The 23,349-nt window shown below is 34.7% G+C and overlaps 3 protein-coding genes across 15 annotated transcripts; 2 read left to right on the top strand and 1 right to left on the bottom strand.

Annotated features, from left to right (window-relative positions):
• The first annotated feature begins 1,016 nt into the window (after positions 1-1,016).
• LOC100252537 (probable inactive purple acid phosphatase 1) lies at positions 1,017-10,974 on the top strand. Of its 2 annotated transcripts, none has more exons than XM_002274082.5 (13): positions 1,017-1,242; positions 1,818-1,999; positions 3,508-3,599; positions 3,739-3,805; positions 3,922-4,044; positions 4,275-4,367; positions 4,639-4,768; positions 5,522-5,603; positions 6,558-6,690; positions 7,648-7,853; positions 7,943-8,068; positions 8,687-8,996; positions 10,543-10,974. In XM_002274082.5, the coding sequence occupies exons 2-13, from the start codon at positions 1,829-1,831 to the stop codon at positions 10,846-10,848; spliced, it is 1,839 nt and encodes a 612-aa protein (XP_002274118.2). In that variant the 5' UTR covers positions 1,017-1,242; positions 1,818-1,828; the 3' UTR covers positions 10,849-10,974. The 2 variants fall into 2 exon arrangements, with proteins under 2 accessions (XP_002274118.2, XP_010649726.1); XM_010651424.3 differs by lacking the exon at positions 1,017-1,242 and adding an exon at positions 1,246-1,434.
• An 826-nt stretch (positions 10,975-11,800) lies between these two features.
• On the top strand, positions 11,801-16,527 carry LOC100257668 (uncharacterized). Of its 3 annotated transcripts, none has more exons than XM_010651443.2 (4): positions 11,801-12,103; positions 12,205-13,049; positions 13,615-14,042; positions 15,543-16,527. In XM_010651443.2, the coding sequence occupies exons 2-4, from the start codon at positions 12,275-12,277 to the stop codon at positions 16,323-16,325; spliced, it is 1,986 nt and encodes a 661-aa protein (XP_010649745.1). In that variant the 5' UTR covers positions 11,801-12,103; positions 12,205-12,274; the 3' UTR covers positions 16,326-16,527. The 3 variants fall into 3 exon arrangements, with proteins under 3 accessions (XP_010649745.1, XP_010649739.1, XP_010649735.1); XM_010651437.3 differs by having other exon boundaries at positions 12,192-13,049; XM_010651433.3 differs by having other exon boundaries at positions 11,801-13,049.
• A 1,088-nt stretch (positions 16,528-17,615) lies between these two features.
• LOC100262794 (magnesium transporter MRS2-5) lies at positions 17,616-22,329 on the bottom strand. 10 transcript variants are annotated; one of them, XM_010651454.3, is made up of 8 exons: positions 21,939-22,107; positions 21,663-21,811; positions 20,323-20,915; positions 19,532-19,602; positions 18,841-18,969; positions 18,408-18,752; positions 18,028-18,075; positions 17,616-17,919 (listed from the first exon to the last, which is right to left on the bottom strand). In XM_010651454.3, the coding sequence occupies exons 3-8, from the start codon at positions 20,762-20,764 to the stop codon at positions 17,689-17,691; spliced, it is 1,266 nt and encodes a 421-aa protein (XP_010649756.1). In that variant the 5' UTR covers positions 20,765-20,915; positions 21,663-21,811; positions 21,939-22,107; the 3' UTR covers positions 17,616-17,688. The 10 variants fall into 10 exon arrangements, with proteins under 10 accessions (XP_010649756.1, XP_010649768.1, XP_002274070.1 ...); XM_010651466.2 differs by lacking the exons at positions 21,663-21,811; positions 21,939-22,107 and adding an exon at positions 22,115-22,329; XM_002274034.5 differs by lacking the exon at positions 21,663-21,811 and having other exon boundaries at positions 21,939-22,312.
• Positions 22,330-23,349: the final 1,020 nt, after the last annotated feature.

The raw sequence follows: 23,349 nt of genomic DNA, 5'->3' as shown, positions 1-23,349 counted from the left end.
GGATGGAAATGTTCATAAAAAAGGAAAAAGAAAATTAATTTAAAAAACCCAATTTTTATAGAAAAAATGTATTCTAGAAAATAATTAGATTTTTTAAAATATACCTATATTTTAAAATATTTTAAAATGAATGAAGATAAAAGTGATTTGTAAAATTGAGATTTTTTACTTTTTTTTATTTTATTTAGTGAGTCAAAGCCAGTTTTTTTTTTTTTTTTTTTTTTTTTACATATTTTATGAATTTTTAAATTATTTATCCTTAAGATAGAAGAGTTAAAATAAGTTAAATAAAATTGTTATTTGAAGATAAGATTTTAAAATTTAATCTAAAATCATCATCCAATTTTTTTATTTATTTATTTTTTATAAAAATGAGAAAAATAAATTTAATCTAAAATCATCATCCAATTTTTTTATTTTTTTATTTATAAAAATGAGAAAAATAATTCAAGCTAACTTCTAAAATTGCCTTTTTGAAAAATAATTTCAATATCTAACTTGAAATCATATTTTACATTTTAAATCAAAACACGTTTTGTTTTGTTTTGTTTTTTTTTTGTTTTTTTATAAATTTCTTTTATAAGAAAAACATTAGAAGAATAATGGATCCAACAAGTGGGAGTGTGGATAGGAAAAGAAATGTCTTGTTAAAAAGGAAATTGAAAAAGGTGGGTTGACCTTTGTTGGAGATCTTGCCCCTTTTGAATGCATATTGAAAGAAATAATTATTAATTAAAATAAAATCAAAAAATAAGTAAAGGAGTACTATTTGAATATATTTTTTATTTTTTATTTTTAAAAATAAAAAATAATAACAACTCTTATATAAAATAAAAGTTTTGTTTAATATTTATCTCAAAAAATTGAATATTTAATATTTAATTTTTGAAAATAATTTTTAAGCATATATATAAGAATTAATTTATTTCATATATTATTATTTTTTATTTTTAAAAATAGAAAATAAAATGTGTATAAAAAAACTTAATTAAAAGAAAATATGGATTTTACTATTTATTCTGAATATTTGTTTGGCATTAAACCATAAGAAGGAAAATATAGAGTTCTATACGATCCATTATTAGAAGAATCCATCGGCCGTTGAGCTGGTACAGAGAATCTTCCTTTGAAATATCCGAAGAGTCCTTTTTTATAATAGTGGATTTCATTGCTGTTGTCTTCAACTTCAGTTTTCATTTCCCATTCTCTCAGAAAACATCAACGTCTTCAGTTATTCTACAGGTCTGGTTTATCCAATTCTTTGATACCCAAATGCTTTATTTTCAGTTTATTTTGTTTTTTCTAATATGGGGTTGGGAGATTATGAACTATCATCTTTCATTCTCTCGCAACCCACTTGTTCAGTTGTTCTTCTAGTTGATCCAATTCTTTGATACCCAGTTGCTTGTTTTTCTGTTTATGCTGTTTTTTCTGGTATGGGTTTTTGAGATTATGAGCTAGTGTAGAAGGAACTGTAGATTGAGGCATCTCTTGATATATTTTCATTTAATCATATGTATATGTGAAGATTTATTTCCAAGTTTTACTTCTGATGTCCTAGATATCATCTCTATTTTCAACTAATAGCGGGAGTAGAGAGGATTGAAATCTTCAATTTCTTTTAGCTTGAATTTGAATTGGCTGTTGAATTTGGGTTCGCTTGTTTGTCTGAGTGGCAATCCAACTATACGTTTTTTTTTCCCCACATATTTGCCTGTGTTTTTGTTTTGTAAGTTGGTTTATAGGACTTGGTTTCTGCAGAAATGTTTCTTGATTGTCCCCGTTTTTCTTTGTTCTTTTTGGTGGATTGATTTCAGATTTTGGTGGGATGAGAGTTTTTGGGGCGAGTCTGTTGGCCATTTTGTGGGCTCTTGCCTGCATTGAAGGGGCAATATCACATGGGGATCAGCCTCTCGCTAAGATTGCTATTCACAATGCAAAATTTGCTCTTCATGATCAAGCTTATGTCAAAGCCTCTCCTACAGTTCTTGGATTGGGGGTAAGATTCAATTGCATCATTTGGTCCTAGACTAATTTAATAGCTGTGAAGGAAAATATGCTAGCCTTTTTCAATCCGGAAATCCTGGCTTCTAATCAGACAAGCAATAAAAAATTATGTTTTTTTAACATTAGGAGACCAAATCGTAGGCTCCATAAAGCTGTAAGAACAGTTAAAACTCTATAAGGATCTAATTTCTACAATTAAGACTCTAGAAACTTCTGACATAATCATGAAAACAGTAGGAAAAAAACCTATGAGTTTGTTTGGTGGGTTTTTTGGTCCTGCATCCGTCCCCTCCACTTACAGAACTTGTTATGGGTTGACCTCCCAAAAGTGGAATCTTCCTCTCAAATGGAATACATATTTTGAATGCATTTGCCTTCTTCTTCTTCTTTTCTCAATTGGTTATCGAGAATTTTAGCAGTTAAAAGTTCCTTTTCTTTGGTCTTCAATTTAAAATTTTCAACCCAATAAAGATCAATATAGATGAATTAGCAGTTAGAAAGTCTTTGGGAAAAGCCTTCAACTGATTGACAAGATCCACAAAATAAAGATTGAAAATTAAATTAAAATTTTCACATTCAATAAAATGAATTCTTTTATAAATTGTAACATATCATTTTTCAGAAAGTAACTTGGCTCTTCAGACTTAGAAATTATTGGCCTGCCTTGGTTCCTATTAAGTTCCTGTTATGAAAAAATTTAACTTTAGCTAGGAATTCATGCAATTTCTGGCTCTGTCATTTCTTCATTTGGGTTTGAAATTTCAGTATGATCTTCTTGTAAAATATCGTTCTCAAATTCTAGAGTTTCAATTTATAGATGCTGTCTTGTGATAAAGTCAACACATTCAAGAGATGTCTCATCCCCATCGTAGTTTCACAACCTTGTGATTTTCTCATCATGATGTGAACTTTTCTTCAATAAATTGTGGTGTGTTATCCTCATTCTTGCCATTGGTTTGAGTTGTGCATACCTTATAATACTGAAATCACCTTCACAACACATTGGTTTGGTAGCAATCCTCAGCATGATCTTTTACATTATTTTGATTTGTATGAAAAAATATATTTTATTATAGGCCATAAATGATCTTGCAATTCTAGATAATTCCACACTCAAACTCTAAACTTATATGTTGTAAATCTCACTTTTTGCTCTTTTTAAATCTTCATCTAATAAAAAGAGCTCTCCAAAATTTTTCCTTCAAAGGTAGGCTACCAAAGGTCTATCCACCTAGTCCATAAAATTATTAAGAATAGGAATGCATATATGAACAAGTTTTAACTAATAAAATCCTAGAAACTGATAAATATCATAAAACAAAATTAGAAATTTCTAAACAAAAAAATTAAATATCTTCTAGTAGTCTTGGTTTTGGCTTGGTATCCATCTTGTTCTACATCAGTTTGCATCTCTTGACAGAATGCCACTTTCATAGTAGTTAAATCCTCTTTGGTGTACATTGTGTTCTGAGGCTGATGCAACATTTCTTCACTTTTTAGGGACAAAATACAGAATTTGTGACTGTAGAGTTTAGCTCCCCAAGCCCATCAGTTGATGATTGGATTGGGGTATTTTCTCCTGCCAATTTCAGGTAAATTGATGCCACTGAATATTAATACTCTCTGTGAAGATTTGGTTTCAGCTGAAACTTTGGAAAATGGTTTTTGTGCCTTTTATTTCACTTTAATTGTAGTGAACTAATTGGAAGAACATCTATTCCATAATTTCAGTGCTTCAACCTGTCTTCCAGAAGATATCCGGGTTACTCCTCCACTATTGTGTTCTGCGCCTATTAAGGTTTGTGTCCTTCTGTTTTGTCATGACTGTGTTTTAAATGGATCCTGAGCCTGCTTTTCCTTGATCTGGAAGATGGCCTCCTATGTGAATATTGACCTTGCAATCTTCTCTTGCAGTATCAGTATGCAAATTACACCAGTCCTAACTACAAAAATACAGGGAAAGGATCATTGAAGCTTCAATTGATCAACCAGAGATCAGACTTCTCTTTTGCACTATTTTCTGGCGGATTAGTAAATGTATGCTCGTAACTGTCTTTGGCCTATAATTACATAGTTATGTAGATCATTGGCTTGTCATCTCTTGCATGAATCAATTTGTAGAGGATGATTGTGAACTGTCTTGAGTTCTTATTTACTGGACTTTTATATTAGATCATTCCCTTGTTATTGTCATTCTTTTCTTACATCTAAAGGTTGTACTGGCAATTGTGATGCTCATTGAAATGATTTTATTCTTTGTTTATTAGCCGAAGCTGGTGGCAGTGTCAAATTCTGTAGCTTTTGCAAATCCTAATGCACCAGTTTACCCTCGTCTGGCACAAGGAAAAGTATGGAATGAGGTAAGTTTAATTTTTTCAACACTACATTTCTCTGGGAACATGCCTTACATGGTATATAAGAAGAGTAAAAGATTTATATATTTTGCATATAAAATATATCTATCAGGGAAAAAATTTGTTACATCTTGCTGGCTTATCTTTCTGTTTAATCCATTCTTTGGTGTAGGGCCTGTGTCTTTCATGTAAAGACCTTCTCTTTACTCGTGATTATGTGTGTTCTATTTGTCTCATGATTCCATGCTGAGATAGCAAACTTTAATATGATATATAGATGACTGTAACATGGACGAGTGGATACGGGATCAATGATGCAGCACCTTTCATTGAATGGGGTCTGAAAGGAGGAGACAAGGTGCGTTCCCCAGCTGGGACACTGACTTTTGATCGTAGGAGCATGTGTGGTGAGTAAATTTCCTTTTCTCTTGAATATTGTTCTTACAAGACACATTCGAATGGCAAATCAACTTTATTTTAGCAATGGATTCTTTAGCAACTTTTAGAAATTGATGTTACTCCACATGCTGATCTCAACATACACAAAAAGTCAATGCATCAAAAATTTTATTCCAAGAAAAAACATGATCACTATGGTTCATTTGAATTAATATGAGTAGTACACTGACATGGAAAAACCTTTAAAAATGGAATCTTCATATTATTTAGATGTTTTGCTAAATTAAATATATGATAATAGCACAAAAACTGCGGTCACCTTAAGTCCAATCTTTCTTTTTTGTGGGTGAGGGGGGTGTGTTGGGAGGGTGCTGTGCTTCTTATGTGTAAGATAAATAGGCACAGGAATAGAGAATTTGCACATTATGTTATGCACCAGTGATGAAAAAGATCCTATATGAAAATATAGTGAACTAATAATAACCTTCTTGTCTATGCCCATTATGTTGTGGAATGATGATGAATAGATTCTACATGAAAATATGGTGAACAAATAATTACCCATAGATGATGAATAAATGTCCACAATGGCCAAATCTTGTTATAACCTTATCAGATCAGAAAGCTTAGAATTTTTTTCTAGAACTAAAAATTTTAAGCATATTTTTTTGGTTACAGACATGGGTTAAGATGCTCTATGTTCTTCCACTTACTCAACTTTTCTTTGGTAGATAATACATCATATGAATGTCTATGTGCAGGAGCACCAGCAAGCACAGTTGGTTGGCGTGATCCTGGATACATACATACTAGTTTCTTGAAGGAGTTGTGGCCGAACTTAGTGTATGTTATCTCATCTGCTAGCATATGATGTTCATTATAGATCTTAAATTTTAGTCAAATTTGTAGTTTTATTTGTTCTATTCATCAAACTAAATACCATGTAATTTGAGATTTAGTTTGAAGTTTGTTGGTAGAAATTTTGCTTCTTTTGACCTTCACTTCTCTTGGAAATTGCAATTATAGTTCATTAATCACCTGCACCTTAGTCTACTCTGTTTAATGGTATAATATTCAATCAAATTGCTTGTTTAAAGTTAAAAGTAAAAGCAACAACGAAAATATTTTCTTTGATAAGCAAACAAATGTTTGATTGAAGGCTCCTAACAAAGGAGAGGGCTCACCCTATATACACAAGAGGAAATCAACAATACCTCCAAGAATTGTGGCATGGCTGGGACAATATTCTTAAGGGTTTCTTTTAACACCAAGATGAAATCAACTAGATATTCACATGTAAACATATATGAAATTATTCCTACTTGCTTCTTCAAGTAAATAAGTGCTCTAAATCTGCTCTGGAGTTGAAGATATATATGACCTCTCTCTCATATTATCATTTTCACAATTGCTTTGGGTTTTTGCTCTTGGATCTGATTGCTTAGTTGCAGGCTCATGCCTATTTGGTGAAATTAGTCATGAACAAATTCTATATGCAGGATATCTAGAAATTTTGCAATAGTTGGCAGAAACAAGAGGCTGGGAAGGGGACAGGAGAGAGCAGTAGGATTGGTAGCTTTTAACAAAACAATCTTTTCTCATTGTGAAGCAATCTGTTATATCTACCATTTGATATAAAGGGGAAAAAAGAAAAAGAAAAAAGACTGTTAAATACAACTGTTTTGATCATTAAATGAGCTGGGTTTCATGTGATAACAATTGTGGATCTTTATGAAGAATTTCAGTTTGATTTTATTTCCAGATGAACATTATCTATGCTTCTTGCTTATTGTGCAGGTATAGCTACAAGCTGGGGCATAGATTGTTCAATGGTACATATATTTGGAGTCAACAATACCAGTTTAGGGCTTCTCCTTATCCTGGTCAAAACTCTTTACAACGTGTTGTCATTTTTGGTGACATGGGAAAGGTTTGTAATCTCTTGGAAACTCTACTTTGCATATCAAATCTTAAACCTTCTTTCATCTATCATGAGGATTATGGATTTGACACCAGCTGATATGATGTAAGCATTGAATATATCATTGTGTCTGGATAGGCTTTTTCTGTATAGATTTGTCATCAACTGGTAGGATTAAATTCCTATTTCTGGGAGGAATATATGCTTATCAAATATTGGCTACTTGAGGTGTATGCACTACCTTTATCAACTTTAAGTGAATATCAATTTCCAGGGGTATATTTCTTTCTTTATGGATTGTGCTGCTTCTTTTGATATCAATTATGTTAGATGTACTTACGTCCATGTGTGGGGTGTCAGCATATATCTAATCTAAAAGTCGGCGATTTCCAAATTTTAGGACTTGGGGATATATCCAAATAACCTAATATTCACTTTTCTCATTTTATACCAAGCCAAATTGGAGCATATATCTAATATAGAATGTCAGATATGGGTGTTTTATTCATATCCATGCAACAAAAAAACCAGTCAAAAGTGTCCAGAGAGGGCATTTGGTAAAACTTAATGCTTAGTGACTCAAAATAGCTTTAAGTTAAATTATGCTTAAGTTATTAAGTCATATTAAGTCATGAAGTTGATTTATGAAAGCTATTTTTAACTTGAAGTTGTAACATTAAGTTATTTTACCAAACATACTTGGTGTCCTTAATAACTTAAATGAAGTCATTGAGTCATATTAAGTCATTAACTTGATTTACCAAACACTCTTTAAGGTAACTTAGAATGAACTATAAACTTTTCTTCTTTTTGGTTATTGGACACTTCATGTTTGGCACCATTACTTCACATACTCCAGAGTTTCCATGTTCTAAAATTTTATTTAGGATTATGAAATCTGTCCCATATAGCTGTTTGGATTAGTTAGGTGCAGTTACAGAAGTAATTTCTTTTTTCACCTTGCAGGATGAGGCTGATGGTTCTAATGAATACAACCAATATCAGCGTGGCTCTCTTAACACTACTAAGCAGCTTATTGAAGATTTGAAGAACATTGATATTGTCTTCCACATTGGAGATATATGTTATGCAAATGGATACCTTTCACAGTGGGATCAATTTACTGCACAGGTTGAGTCAATTACCTCAACAGTGCCATACATGATTGCAAGGTTTGGCATAATTCTCTTGCAAACCTTGTTGGAAAATGTACACATATCCTGCTCTATCTTATGTGACAATTGGTGATTTTTCCTTCCAGTGGCAACCATGAGCGGGACTGGCCTGGAACAGGATCCTTCTATGGAAACCTGGATTCTGGAGGAGAATGTGGTGTGCTGGCTGAGACTATGTTCTATGTGCCTGCTGAGAACAGGGCTAAATTCTGGTATGAGAACCTTGGAATAACATCATAGATTTAATTTAGTTTGTTGTGCTTAATGCTTTTCAGATTAACTTTTGTTGGTAGTTTCTACCTCTTATTATGTTCACATTTTTTATCTCTGTCCATCATGATGCTCTAAATTTTTTATAACTAGTGATTATTGCTTATTTATTCATTTAAGCATATGTAACCTTCTTCAGTTGAGTGAAATTTGTGCTATTGAGGCTTGGATCATGTATGCAAGCAATTGGGATGGGAAAGGGGGGTTGACTCCCAGCCTAGTCTCAACATTGTCTGCATCATGGCTCCTTTCTGTTTATTTACAAACGAATCCCTAGTTCTTGCTTGCTTGCACTTTGAGAAGTTTCTATATTTTCAATCTTTAAATCCACCCATTAGATTCCATAATTATATTTAACTCCCTAATTCCATGTGAAAGCGTTGTTATCTAATCAAATACAAGGATATAGAATCTTAATGCCATTGGGTATATTACATGTACTTGTACTAATTTTACAATGAAGGTTCATGTTTCTTACTCTACTAAACTTAAAGTCATTCTCCAAAAGAATTTCCAAGCTACTGGTCTTGAACATTATCCCTTTTTTCTTCTTCTTCCAGGTACTCCACTGATTTTGGCATGTTCCGGTTCTGCATAGCTGACACAGAACATGATTGGAGAGAGGGAACAGAGCAATACAGGTTCATTGAGCACTGTCTAGCCTCTGTTGATAGACAGAAGCAACCATGGTTGATCTTTCTTGCACATCGTGTTCTTGGTTATTCTTCTTCCTCCTTTTATGCTGAAGAGGGATCCTTTGCTGAACCAATGGGAAGGGACGACCTTCAAAAACTTTGGCAGAAGTACAAGGTTGACATTGCCATGTATGGTCATGTGCACAATTATGAAAGGACTTGTCCCATTTATCAGGTATGTAGTGATGTTTCTGACCTTATTCATGTTTCCTTGTTGCATTTTGAACTAACCTGAAAGTCTTATTTAATTGTTCCAAAGAAACCAAGTTAGACCCATTAAATTCTATCTTTACTCTTTATCAGCCATGTAGTTAAAGTAGGATTTGGGACTACTTTCAAGTGTGTTTGTTCATGCAATTTGTGTCTATGGTCGTCAATTTCAAATGTATTAGAAAGCAATTTTTTTGGAAGAGAGACTTTTATTGATGACTGGAATGATTTCTGATTATTGGACAGAAGGTTACTTTTGAAGGGAAATACCATTTTTACTGACGTTTTTTCATTCAAATACTTCTCTTTCCACTCCATGAAAATCACTCTATCTAACTTCTAAAAAGCAGGTAGTATCTTCTTTTAGAAGTTGCTTGGACAGTGAAATTGTTTAATGCTTATTAGTTGGTCTTTGCTGCTTCTTTAAAATTACTTCCTGGAACAACCCTTCTAGTAATAATAACATTTCTTCAAAACTTGTACACTTATAAAGAATGTTCTTGAAGTAGCTGAAAATGGGCCATTGTGGATGGACCACATGGCAAGACCGACAGCACTCTAGCCAAGCTGATGGTGACTGTCTGAAGAGTCTGTTTGGAAGTGGTTTTGACAGAGTTAGAAGTGTTTCCTAATGTTTGGAAGTGTGTTCTTACAGAAATTAGGTGTTTGACAAACTTTTGAAAATCACTTGGTAGGTGATTCTTCAAAAAGTTACTTTTAAAAAGCGTTACACACTAGAAGTGCCTTAATCAAAATCACTCCAACCAGGGTTCAACTCCTACAATAAAGGATGGTTGGATGAACAAATAGATACCCAACCGCCCCCTCTAAAGGATAAGCCAGTAAGGGATGGGGAAAAATGGGAATAAGCAGGGAGAGCCATGAAAGTGATGGCTTCTTGCTTGTTCCCATTGACGGCTTCAATTGTTGGGCTCACCATTTGATTCATCTATCTGAGCTCATTCTCAGCTGCTCTAACAACTGGTGACATCTATGGGAACTACCAAGAAGCTCTCACTTTCTTGGTGACAGCATGAGCTGAGTCCAACATTCTTTCATTCTCACATTCTCTCTTCATCTCATTCTCTGTGTCTCTGCATTCTCATTTTCCTCCATCCCTTACTGATTCATCCTTTGGAGGGATTGTCCAGGAAGTTTGCCCAGCTTTCCTTTGTTTTAGGAGCTGCTCATGAGTTTGTGCAGTCACCGTTAGCTTGGCTAGAGTGTTGTTGAGCTTGCCATTTGATTCATCCACCCAAGCCCTTAGCTGCTCCAAGTACTATAGTTTTGCCTACAGGAGTCCTGGGGCAATGAGTAAATCATAAACAAAGCAGCTCTTTAAATGCTGATGAATGACTTTACATGATCCATTATCATAATCTTCATTTCATTAAGCATTGAACTAGTTGTCTATGCTATTTACATTCGACTGAAAATGCTACTACCCAGATTTAAATCTGTATTCTTCCTTAACCAATGATTTGATTGTCTTATTCTTTTTACTGCTACAGAATATTTGCACTAATGAAGAGAAGCACTATTACAAGGGCACCTTGAATGGAACAATACATGTGGTTGCTGGTGGGGGAGGAGCAAGCCTTGCAGATTTCACCACCATCAACACCAAGTGGAGCATCTTCAAAGACTATGATTATGGGTTTGTAAAACTTACAGCATTTGATCATTCAAACCTGTTGTTTGAATACAAGAAGAGCAGGGATGGCAAGGTTTATGACTCTTTCAGAATATCCAGGGGTTACAGAGACATCTTGGCCTGCACTGTGGATAGCTGCCCAAGCAGCACCTTGGCATCTTGATTTCGGAATAAAAGGAACAAAGACATTTTTAATAGTTTTGTTGTATTGGATTCCTTAATGAAAAAAAAATGGGTTTGTTTTTAAATTTAAAGCAATTGTTAATGGGTTGAATCCATGCTCTTGAAATTTGTTTGTTAAGGTGTCTTTTCTCTGCAACATTCTCAACCAAGATCTCTCTTCTTCCCTTTATCTAGATTGAGATATTGAAACCCTCAAAAGAACTCCATGTGGTGGTCGTGTAGTAGTTGTATGGCTGTGTTGCATGTTGAGAAATATTGAAAGCTTGCAAACATGATAATGCTGAGATGGCATGATCCTCCATGTATGTTGTGTAATGAAAATGAAAACCTAGAGGGAGAGTATCAGTACTTTTGTTGTATCATGTTATTATGGAGATATGGTACAACCATTCATTCATATTTTGTCATCTCAACGCTTAAAGATGTAATTTATCATTTTATTTATTTTAACAATAACTAATTTTCAATGATATGGTAGTATAAAAGGATGATTATATCATATTTTGTAGTGTAGATACTGAATACTTTCTCAAACTTAGATACGATACCAAGGACCATACCTCATCCTTTTCAAATCAGACAAGATCTGAGTAAAGCCTTATTCTAAGTTCTTGCCTTATTTTTTCATGTCTGTTTTGGCAATGTCTCGTTGCTGTGGAAGAATTTTTTTTTCCAAATTTTGCACTTTTTAAATGAGGGCATATCCCATGTGAGAATGGGATACTCGTTTCCTAACAAAAATACCCACAAAACCAAATCACCCAAATTTTATTTCCTTCAATTCTTCTCTGATTTTGTTCCAAACAAGTGTGAAAATCCACCAAATAACTCATCAACAAAATTTTAAGTAAATCAATTTCTCACTAGGACTTTACATAATGGCGAGCTTTCCCATTATCAAAATACATACCCTATTTCATTTTTTTGAAGACATTGAGAGCCCTGAGAGCCCCTCATTTTCTTAATTAATAAAAATTCATGACCTCATTTTGGCTCCAACAGTACAGATAACATAGCAATGGGTGTGACTGGTCCTAGGCAACCGCAATCTAGTGGCTTGGAATGTTTTGTTTCATTCCTTATTCCAATGAAGACATTTCCAGGCCTTCATGTTGGGACCATATGCCTCATTTCATTCATGGGGTTTACTACAATACAGTTTTCCTTCTTCAATTGGATGCATTAGTTAATTTTTTTCCTGTTTATGTACATTCTGACTTCATTTTAGCTTCTGGGTATGTGTATATATGTGTATTTTCGTCCATTTTTTGAGTTCATACACCTGGTTATTAGTATTTCATTCTTTGATATCTGGGATTTTAGCATTGAATTTCAGGAGAGAAGGGCTTTTCTATGGGAAAGTTTGACAATTGGGTTGATATTTTTTGAGTCAAGAAAGAGAGAACATGGATTTGTGGGTTGTTGCAGCAGCTGCTGGTGCTGGGTATTTGGCCAAGTACTGGCAGAACTTTTCAAACGAAAAGGAAGGGTCACTATCATTATCTGGGGAGTCTAAACCCCGTAATTTGCTGCAACAAATACAAGAGCGGAATGGCCCGTTTCGGAGATTGAGGCAGAAACAATTAGGCATAGATGATATTTTAGGTAGTGAAAACTTGGGAGAGATTGGTGATTTGGCTACAGGAGTAGCTTCTACTAATGATTTTGATGGGAAGGGAAAGGCCGAGTTTTCTGGCAATTCTGATAATTTAACAGATGTCCTTACGACCCAAGAGACCAGATTTAAGCGACACAAGGCTTTTAGAAGTAGAAGGCCTCTTGAGTATTCTATTAAGCCACTGGATTCATTAGAAAGTTGTGTCGCTTCTCAGCTGTATAGGGAGCATGAAAATATGAATGAGTACGAATTCAGCTCACTGCCATCTCCATATACTCCTACAGTGAGACCGTTGTTGGCGACTGATGGCAGCCGAGTAATCAGCAGAGTTGGTGGTGGTTCTTTTAGAGCAGAGTTGCAGTTTGAAAGTGAGAAAAAGAAGCTTCATAAGGGAGATGGCACGCACTTGGAGGAAAATGAGACACTTTTGGGGCTTCCACCACTACCAAGTATTGGATCATTGCAGCTCCCTTGGAAATTGAAACAAAATGTCAGAAAGGGGAGGGTTCAAAGATCGAGCAGTCCTGGTATAAGAGCATCTAGTGAAGCATTCCATTCACAAGGTTGTACTCTATTCACATGGTTTGATGAAATTGCTTCACTATCTTTAGCATTCGTGCTTTTCACTTCTTTGCTTGTTCACAATCGAATGATCTACTCCACTTGTTAATTAAAAAAGCCTTGTATGTTGGTTTGGAATTAGCAAGAATTCTTCTAATATTCTTGTTCTAGTCACATCTTTCACACTATGATTATAAGACTGTCTATGCAAGCAAAAGAAGACTTAAAAGAACGAAATTTTAGACAGCCAATCCCAACAGAGATAAAGGTGTCTGACATGGTGTCTATGAAACCAAATGAACTTCTGCATTGAAGGTGACTGAAAAGGTTTCTACCATGCATACATATTAGTTTCTGGTGTGACCACTAATGCTATAGTAGAAGTGCTCTTATTCCGTGTGTACAGAAGCCTTTCTATATTCTAGTTGTTCATGTAAACCTGCAGCTGAATGTGAAGATGTAATCATTTCCGTGTGGATTTTTGTATCTGATTTAATGGTTGTTACGTTCATAGATTGCATCTCTTCCTTGAATATTTATATCATTTTATGGTTTTACTCTCATCAGGATCACCCAACGGGATGTTTCTTTTCTTTCTTGGAATCACTATTGGTGTAATGGCCACTTTGGTTGCCAGTAAGAGAGAAGTGGACAAATTAAATGAGCAGTTAAAGCAGACTGAGAACTTGGTTGAGGATTTACATGAGGAGCTTGAAATGAAAGATTTTCTCACTGTCAAAGATCTCACAAATGAGGGTTTTGAATCCATGAAAACTAATGATTGCTCCTTCAACAGTGGGATACCAACTTCTGTGTCACTTGAACAGGAATTCAATCGATCTACCAAATTCAACGCCAAAGAGCCGGACAATCAGAATACAGAGAACTCTGAATTGATTAGTAAAATTGAGGCGGAGCTTGAAGCTGAACTGGAGAGGTTGGAGCAGAACATGAAGGCATCGTCTAGTTTGGAGAGACTATCGGATTTTGTTGGGGTAAGCATGCATCTGAATCTTTTAAAATTGAACTGCATATGATTTAGTTTACATAGATAAGCTGTGATCATTCCATGGCCTAGATTTTGATAACCTCTGATTCTTGTTCAACTTGTTTTATATAGTGCAATGCTTCAGGGGCAAGGAAACTTTAGAGATTTCACGATTAACCTTATATGTTTGCTCATATATTGGCTATAAGTTGAATACACAATCTATGTTCCTTCAACATGGTGACATATTGTATTTCAATTTTTCTCCAACAACTCTTTAAATATTCTTGAAGATATCATATGAGGACATTATTAGCTATGCTTTTTCTCCACACTGAACCAGAATCCAGGAAAATGACAGATTCTGGCTGCTGCTTATGCAGCAATGCATTCTTTTTAAAACTTGTTTCCCATCTTTTGGTTTCTGTTTGACATGTCTTTCCACATGAGATGAGACCTTTAAAACTTCAACTGCTGATACTTTCAAGCATTAAAGTGATGGTGTCCTTTTCATCACCATAATATTAATCACATAGGCTGAGTCCTACCTATTGGGTAAATACCAACCCTCTCATGATTGAAGTCCATATCCTCCCTTGGACTGATTTGCTTCAAACAATTGTCATAATTCATACTGTCGCTATCTTTCTTGCCTTTCAATGCACTCTACTTCTGTTGTCTCCATTACCTTAACTACAAAGAGTCACAGACTAGACCATCTCATTCAAACCTTTATTTTCCTTTGCTCCAGAGCCCTAGAAAGTTTGTACATGTAGAGATCAGTAGACACTTTTCATTGACACTATACAGTTTATATCTTTACATGAACAATAGATAAAAATTGTTTGTTTTAAATAAAAGAAAAAAAAAAGGAAAAAAATGGGCTCTGACAAAGGCTTGCATCTTTATGGGGCTCTTATAAAGTGGGTCACGTACATGACTCATTAGTTACTGATATTCTTATTAATTCTTGTGGAATCTTCTGCCTGTCGTGAAAGCAGAAACAACATTCTTAAATCCGCATTTATCAATGACTACACTTTGGGTACTTTTCGAATATTCCCATTTGAATCTTCAGCTGTTTCTTTTACTCTGTCTTAGAGAGTGAATCTTCAGGGCTATCATTCTTGAATCCAGGCTTGTTGGAAGTTCTTTTAAGTTGCTGTCCATTTTCTACTAGCCCCTTCAGAATCTCTTTTGTTGCTGAGGGGGTGATTATGTGCTAATTCATTCCAGAGTGAGCACCAACATTCTCAAATCTGGATTATAAACAAAACACTGGAAGGCAGTGGGATTTACTGCTGGAACTGAGTTGAGTAGTTATCTTTGTAACTGGATACAGGCAACAAATTAAGCAGTCAATTTACAGCATAATGTATTATGATTAATTAGCATTGATTCATTATTTTAGTCTAAATGAAGCTCAATTTTGTTATGTATGGTATGATTCATTTGAAGATGACTTTTGTTATATGGAATTATAATACTTTCAAATACTTGGTTGCAGCTTGATCCTGACTTCATCGCAGATGTGGTTCAGGGAGAGCTGAGAGTGGACACCCTTAACAGGCAACCTGGTGAGCAATCAGACTCGGACCTTGATGTAAGTGGATCCTCAACCCATCATTCTGCAAACTATGCAGTATCACCTCGGGAGCTGAGCTTGCGTCTCCATGAGGTAATCCAGTCAAGGCTTGAAGCACGCATCATAGAGCTCGAGGCAGCTCTTCAAAACAACCAGAAGAGGCCACACTCCATGCGACAAGAAAGCATAATCTCTACGAGGGAATTGTATAGTGAAGTAGGATCTTTATCAACCCAGGAAAGCCCAATCTTTATGGATGAAGGCACTAACCATCCTATGGTTATAAATTTGTCAGGGGAAACCCTAGAAGCATACAATGAGGCTTGTGAAGAGATCAGCAAGATGCTTAGAACAGGTGAAGAGGTTCCACCAGAGACTATATATAATACTGACCATATCAAGGAGATGCACCCATTTGATAGAGAACTATCCCTAGGTGGGAATGGTGGGAATGGTGGATCCATCATGCATCAAGATATCACTGGAGAGAGATGGTTGTCGAGAAATTTGGTTTGTGATATGATCAGGTCTTGGGAAGAACGGACGTCAAGGAGCTGGGGATCAAATGAGGTTGGTGAGAGTGAGGATGATGAAGAAGATGAGATGGGAAAGCTTTTGATAAAGCAGATTGTGGAAAAAACAAGGCAAGGTTCTGCTGCAGTTTTACATGCTCAAAGGATGTTGTATTCTATGAATGACCAATGATATATGAATGAAAAGCTCTCTGCCATTCACTTAATTTTCAACCTTAGAACAGAAACACACACAAAAAAAGATCATTGATAAATTGAGGGCCAAGATCAATGCACTGTCTGAAAAAACATGTGCCGTTCTTCTGTAATTTAATTGACAAGAAGGATACTGTTACAGTTTCCTGAGAATTTGATTTGTTCTTTATCTGTGTCTATATCTATGACAAGCAGAATCATGATTAAGTTAATAGGTGGAAAATCTGAGGGATTTGAAAAAAATTTGAATGATTATTCTGAATAGGTATACCAGATTTAGTGTGCATAATTTTAGGATAGTTTCCTTTCCTTTTTCTTCCAAGACTCTGTATATGTATAAATAGTTTTGTATTCTATCAGAGTATTAACGAGAAATATTCAGAATTCTTTCATAATTGTGCACAGATGGGCTGCATCAAATGAATGGAAGCATTGAAAGTGACCAGTTCTCTACTCAAGGTTTTCCAAGCCCTGGAAACAATATAAGCTTACATACCAAGTGTGTATCCAACATATTTCAGTCATAAGACCCATAGATCATATGGACCTTGCTGCTCATCAATGTCTCATCCAACAAGGCCTCACAAGTAGATCTAAAAGTAACAGGGAAAACCACGAGACCAAAATGAGAATAATGGGGAATTCTTTCAGGAGATGGGACCAAGCCTATGGGGTAATCTACTGAAAAGATTGGAAGAAAAAGAGATACCAGACTTACAAGAAATAGATGTCAATGTCAAAACTTGATCAGCTGCATAAAGTATGGCAACATGCAGAGAGCTGGAGCTTGTACCAGCAACAACAGGTATTTCAGGCAGGATTAAGAAACAGTAGATGGCAGTCCAGGGTTTATCATTGAAATGGATGGTGAGTAGGCGGCTGAATCTCCCTTTAGACAACAGAGAATACAGACTGATAAGGAATGGAGTGTGCTTCAATTCCTTTTCCAGGGAAAGCATTCTGTCATTTCTCAATTCCATTCAAAGCTCATTCACATATCTGCACTATCTCTAGTAAAACTTCCTTGAATTTCATATATTAAATCCACAACTGTACAAGGCAAATACATTCTCAACAAGCCTTTCTTGAAGTTTAATGTGGGTTGAATGAGCTTTCCCTTTAAAGTAGGAGAATAGTCCAGCCACAAGGAAGAAAAAAGGGAGATAGAATGGGAAAAGAATTGTGCCAATGGAGCATACAAGCACAGAACCACATTGCTCCAAAAGCATTAAATTTTATCACAGGAACAGCTTCGGAGAAACTATGGTTCAAAGATAAGAAGCTCAGAATTATCATTTAATGGCAGTAATAATCTGAAATGGAGTTATTTACACAGCAAGCTATGATGGAAAAACTTTCTTGTGCCGGAAATACAACAAGAAAGAGAAGTATAAGAAGCCACAGATAACTCCAGTGATAACCAGTACCCAGTTAAATGCTGACGGGTAATCAAAAATTGTGGCTGTGAAGTTCATTCCAAACACTCCTGTCACTGCAGCAAATATTGTGGCCACGAAGGTGGCTGCTGTCAGAAGCAACTCGAATTGTATGAGCTGGTTCTGAACATTGCCCTGTTCAAAGAGTAAAGATATGATATCTTTATATGTTGTTACATTGAGTGGTTCAAAGAAAAGTTGGAAAAGGGAAGGAAAATTTCTAGTCTTTGAACAATTCCTTACAAGTTTAATGTTGATCAAGTCTTCAGTATCATCAATGTATTCCTTGAGCTGCATATCAACAATAAAAAAGAAAAAAGAAATTAAAACTTCCACAAGCAGCTTCTGCATAGTAGATTTTTGTATTTGCGATTCTTCTAAGGCACATTATTAGAAACCTTGGATCAGTTTCCACATGTTGCATGTAGTTGCACATGGCAATTCTTTAGGATCACAAATTGGAACCCTATATTAATCAACTGATTACAAGGGGATATCTGAATGGGCAGCATTCTTATATCCCAGCTGATTTATTGACACTTGGTCAATCATAAGGTAATTAGAAAAGGTTTGAGTATATATATATATTTATACATATTTTTAGGAAGTCAATAATCTCATACCGATAACAGCTTGTTGAGAGTATTGTCAATGAAAACAAAATATGCTTCAAGTAGCATTTCAAGTTGTTCGATATTTTCCCCATTATTAGATGAACCCGTAAAGCTTCCATGTTTGCTTGAATTCATTATAGTGCTAAAAGCCCTTTGCAATCTCTGGGATCCACTGATCGACTCCACCGGTGAAACGGGTGCAGATGCTGGTAGCACTCTGGTCCCACCTGACACATTACTCAGTGAATGTAGGTCATTCCAGGGATAAGCCTCCATTCTCTGTTTCTTTTCTGTCAGGTACATCTCAGCCATGTCACCATCATCATCCATGAGATGTTCTATTTCATCACGAACCTAAAAATTCAATCAGCTAATAATGGAGAAAATAAGTGGAATCAGAAATACAAATAGGGAAATGATGACTAGATTTGATTATTTTTACCTTTTGAACTCGTTGAGTAAGAGCAAGAAGGTGTCCTTTGAATCTACGAACACGTTCTAGATTAAGAGTGCTAATGGATGATGCTAGTTCATCTAGCACGGGATATATCTCCATTTCCAGCTCTTTAACCTATTAAATCCAACTTTGTCAATGTGATACTTTCACCTAACAGTTCTTCCACATTTTTGTAATATGAACTAAAATAAAATTATGCAGAAACATGTATGCTTATATTTCCAAAGCAGTGTATATGCTTGTCAGAATTCAATGTTCCTTGATGTGATGACAGATGAAAAAGAAATACAAATAAGCTAAAGAGTTCATGGAGTTAGCATGGCTGCCAAGTCTACTGCTTATATGATATGGATGTCAACTAGCCAGCCTCAGAGCACGCTTCCCTAGCCTAAAAGGCCTAACTGAGCTCAGGTGGGTTCTCCTTAGTTGCATACCATCACTTATATGTTATCAAATTCGGGCTTTGTTATTGATATAGAGAAAGTTACAGGCTTATTACAAGGTTATAGATTTGTGGCAGGTATCCTTCTGCCCAGCGGGGGTCGTAACAAGTAGGGACATGGATTGTACTCCACATCTACTCAAGTATATAATTTTGAGTTACAGAAATTTATTTCGTTAATAATATTTAAAAGAAAGCCATCACAATGAGTCACTAGCATAGTTTATTGCATACCTGAGCATCAAGAGACATGCATGTTAGTTCCAAAGCCAGCTCCAGTGCCCGAAATTCAAAAGGCAAGTCATCTGAATCAGATCAGCACAAACTGTAAGCAATTCATTACAACATGCTATAAAAATAAATAAAATAAAATAAAAAGGAAAAATAAAAAACTAAAGATCCAGTTGTAGGACTTTTAGAATCCAATAACTACGTATTAATTTATTTATAACGAAGAATGTTTCTTGAGATTAGCAAAGACCTTGGATGACTCATCCAATAGAAGACACTGAGGTTTCTCATTGCACTACTGTAATAGAGGGCTTCAGCCTTTGGAAGTTGATAATTGTCTAGAGTTTCACTCAGATACACCAATTTTCCTAAGTTTAACATTGCAGCACTACTCAAGGATCATTGCAAGATTGTGGTTCCTAAAAGGCAGAGCTTGGTCTTCATGCATATTACATGATCCCAAACAAGGGATGACAATAGGGTCGAAATAAACATAAATTTTGGGTAATTCCAGGATTTCTCCAATTCTTATGACAAACGCTTTCAAAAGGGAAAAAAGGAGAGAGGGCTTCATCCAAAACCAATTGAAAACATTTCAAAAGAGCATGCTGCTTCAATTATTGCCCTAGCAAGGAAAAGAAACGAAATTTTGGAATCTTACAACAAACAATACACCTAACTACTTGTAAGATACCAAATTTCCTTTCCCTCAAATATCTTCTGCAACCAAATAGATCATAAGTGAAAGGCATAAGAATTTTGGAGCGAGTGTCGTAAATAGGTGCTATCTTTACCAGCTTGATCTTTATTATTTTGAAGACGTTTGCACAATTCTGACTTATACTGAACAACACAACCATCCAAGGAATTCATCAGGATAACCTCTTCAGCTGTGATTATACACCTAATTTGTTCAAGATTGACCACAATAGCCTTCTCCCGGCCTAATATTGTAGAAGGATAAATGAATAAAGGGTCCAAAAGGCGGAGATCTCTAGCAGGCAAAGAACAATATCTCATAAGAGCTGCCTTATCAAGCTCCAAGGTCTTTGAGTTCCCATTCTGATCGATTTCTATCCAAGAGCGGCTTCCATGCCCTCTTTTCTTCCGGCCTGGGAAACCAGGCCCCTGAAAGAGATTAATTGCATGTCCATCTGCATTACACCTTACAATGTTATGAGATGAGGCAGATGTGTTGATGCTGTTAGGTCGATATGGTGTCTGGGATGCTTCCATTGGATTTTACTTTCTCCCTTACATGTGATTCTACAATATTGCAGCAAGGGAAAGTCTGCATCAGTAGAAAAGGGTATTAGATGTCACCCTATGCACTGCAGCCTCGTTGGTGCAAGATGGTATCAATGTTACCCGTCTTCTTTATGCATTTCTGGAGTAAAACATGAAAATCAAAAGAATGTATAAGAAATACAATCAATTCATCAGTTAAACAACATATTACACAGAATGAAATAATCAAACCTAAGGATCTAGGCCTAAACAGACCTGACCAAAACCATCAACTTTGACCAAGAACACGATCAATTTTGCTCGATAGACAAATGAGGCAAATAATTCAATTTGTATGGTAGCTAAGAGAAAATGGGAAAATAGAATAAATTAAAGACCAAATCTCGGATGTTTCGTTATTTAGAACCACAGAAAACAAAAATCCCCACTCAACCGAGCCCAGTACAAGCGCAGGGCTTAGTTGAGATGAGTTTTATTTGTCTGTAACCTGAAAAACAAGATAAAATCTAGCTAAGGAGTGTTCTCTTCTCTTCTTCCTCCATTTTTTTGGAAACAAAATCAACTCAAGAGATAAGAATTAAGTTTAAAAATTTTAATTTCATTTTTATTTCTTAGTTTTCTCAGCAACCAATTGGAGGGTAACTAATATTATCAATTTCTGCAAAGAACCCAATAGATCTATCAAAGCCAGAACCCCAATTAATATATCCCCACCAAATGATAGTACAGAAACCAAGATTCAATTTATGATCACCCAATGGGATGTAACAGAGAAATCTGCAGAAATTACATAACCACAGAAGAACAAACACAGGATTTGATCCAACAATTCAACTCAAATCAAGAAGGGCATGAATAGATTCTAATATGTATCAGAAATACAAACCTCGACCCTCAAAACCCTAGAAATTGCCTCATTTTAATCCATTATCCAGGAATTGCTTACACCATTGGGTTCAACTGTAGCAATTGTATCAGCAACAAGACAAGAATAACTTCAGAGAACCCCCAACTCATCACTCCACCCACCAGTTTCTAGAAAAACTCAGAAAACCCATTACCCAATCTGATATTCGTGGACCAATCAAACAACCAACAAACACCTCTAAAAAAAATTAAAAAAAAAAAAAAAAAAAAAAAGATAGAAAGAAAGGATTTATACCTCTTGAAATTAGCCCCAGATACTGAGACCTGAAAAAAGAAGTTCAGTGGTGCTTCCCTCTTCACTGTGACAGTGAAGATAGAGAAACTCACACGATATGGTTCCAGGAACCATCATGAGACAGAAAGCCCTGTACAAGTTTGGATGTTTCTGCAATTTTGATTATAGATATTTACCTTTCTATCTTTCTGGTGTTGAGTAGTGGGCAAAATGATTTGTTGTTTTCTGCAGTAAATCAACACTTAACAGTGGCTGCATGTGATTACAGGGTGGCTTCTGCGCCACAAGAAGATGAAGTTACGCCACCTCCTGAAATTGAAAGGAGAGTCGATCATTTGAATGATTTCTAGGTAGCTTTTATGGCATTTAAAGTGGGTGTGGACAAAAATGCTTTAAATGTTTATAGATATATTCTATTAGATACTATAATTTATGATATATATATATATATATATATATATATATATATTTTAATTTGATGATATCATTTAGAGGTGTGATAACTGATAACTGATCGATCACATTCTTAAGTCGTACGGAAAAAGTAAGTGGAAAGTAAAAAAAAAAAATTAAAATTAAGAAATATTTGAGGAAAGAGGATGAGATAATATTAATATCTGAAAATAATAATTTGTATCTGTTGAAAACTCATCTATAACCCAACTTTTATGCAAAAAGTATTTGATATGAGATTAGGATTAAAAAAAGGGACGATCAACAATGGAGGGGTATTTTCGGTATGAAATAACACATCAGACCAGAATGCATGTTTCCTTTAATATTTTTCCAAACAGTGGACATATCTTGCATTATGGAAAGTTGGGTTCCGAAAATATTATTATTCCCAAATTGGCCCATTCAAACATAATTCTCTCTTAAAAAAATTATTAAAAAGTATTTTCATTCAAAATGATGATATAGAAAAGAAAAGTTCATTCTTGAATTTGTAATTTACTAATTAAATAATTAATTTCTTACATAGAATTTATTATAAATTATAATTTCCTTACTATATATTCTTTACAAATGAATTGATTTTCTTATATGGAAAAAATATTGACAACTTTCCCTACTATATATTTTCACTTACTATGTTGTCCTTTAGTTTTTATTATTGTAAATGAATGATTTTTTTTACCTATTTATAAAATAAATTACCAAATATTCTTTTTATCATATAATTACCAAATATTTTTAAAAAAATTGAAAAATATATTTAGTTTCAACATAAAAAATAGAAAAAAAAATCAAATATAATTAATATTAAAAAGAAATTTATATATTTTAAAATTACTTAATTTTTAAATAGAAAAAAAAATAAGTGAAATGAATTTGAGGTAGCATATGAAATAAATTATTAATTTTAAATCTATATTTTATTTTACTTCATTTTTTTTTTTTTTTTTTTACT

Source organism: Vitis vinifera, chromosome 1 (assembly GCF_030704535.1).
Source record: "Vitis vinifera cultivar Pinot Noir 40024 chromosome 1, ASM3070453v1".
NCBI classification, from domain to species: Eukaryota; Viridiplantae; Streptophyta; class Magnoliopsida; order Vitales; family Vitaceae; genus Vitis; species Vitis vinifera.
The sequence above is the reverse complement of the archived record's forward strand: the minus strand, read 5'-3'. Positions and strand labels throughout refer to the sequence as shown.

Bases quoted from the DNA above. Each gene is read 5' to 3' on its own strand.
- LOC100252537 (XM_002274082.5), top strand. From the start codon at position 1,829: ATGAGAGTTTTTGGGGCGAGTCTGTTGGCCATTTTGTGGGCTCTTGCC. The intron at 3,600-3,738 runs GTAAATTGATGC...CCATAATTTCAG, and splicing joins TTTTCTCCTGCCAATTTCAG to TGCTTCAACCTGTCTTCCAG. The intron at 8,069-8,686 runs GTATGAGAACCT...TTCTTCTTCCAG, and splicing joins GAGAACAGGGCTAAATTCTG to GTACTCCACTGATTTTGGCA.
- LOC100257668 (XM_010651443.2), top strand. From the start codon at position 12,275: ATGGATTTGTGGGTTGTTGCAGCAGCTGCTGGTGCTGGGTATTTGGCC. The intron at 13,050-13,614 runs GTTGTACTCTAT...TACTCTCATCAG, and splicing joins TGAAGCATTCCATTCACAAG to GATCACCCAACGGGATGTTT. The intron at 14,043-15,542 runs GTAAGCATGCAT...ACTTGGTTGCAG, and splicing joins GACTATCGGATTTTGTTGGG to CTTGATCCTGACTTCATCGC.
- LOC100262794 (XM_059737227.1), bottom strand. From the start codon at position 20,764: ATGGAAGCATCCCAGACACCATATCGACCTAACAGCATCAACACATCT. The intron at 19,603-20,322 runs GTAAAGATAGCA...GATCTGATTCAG, and splicing joins AAATAATAAAGATCAAGCTG to ATGACTTGCCTTTTGAATTT. The intron at 18,753-18,840 runs GTAAAAATAATC...TTGAATTTTTAG, and splicing joins TTACTCAACGAGTTCAAAAG to GTTCGTGATGAAATAGAACA.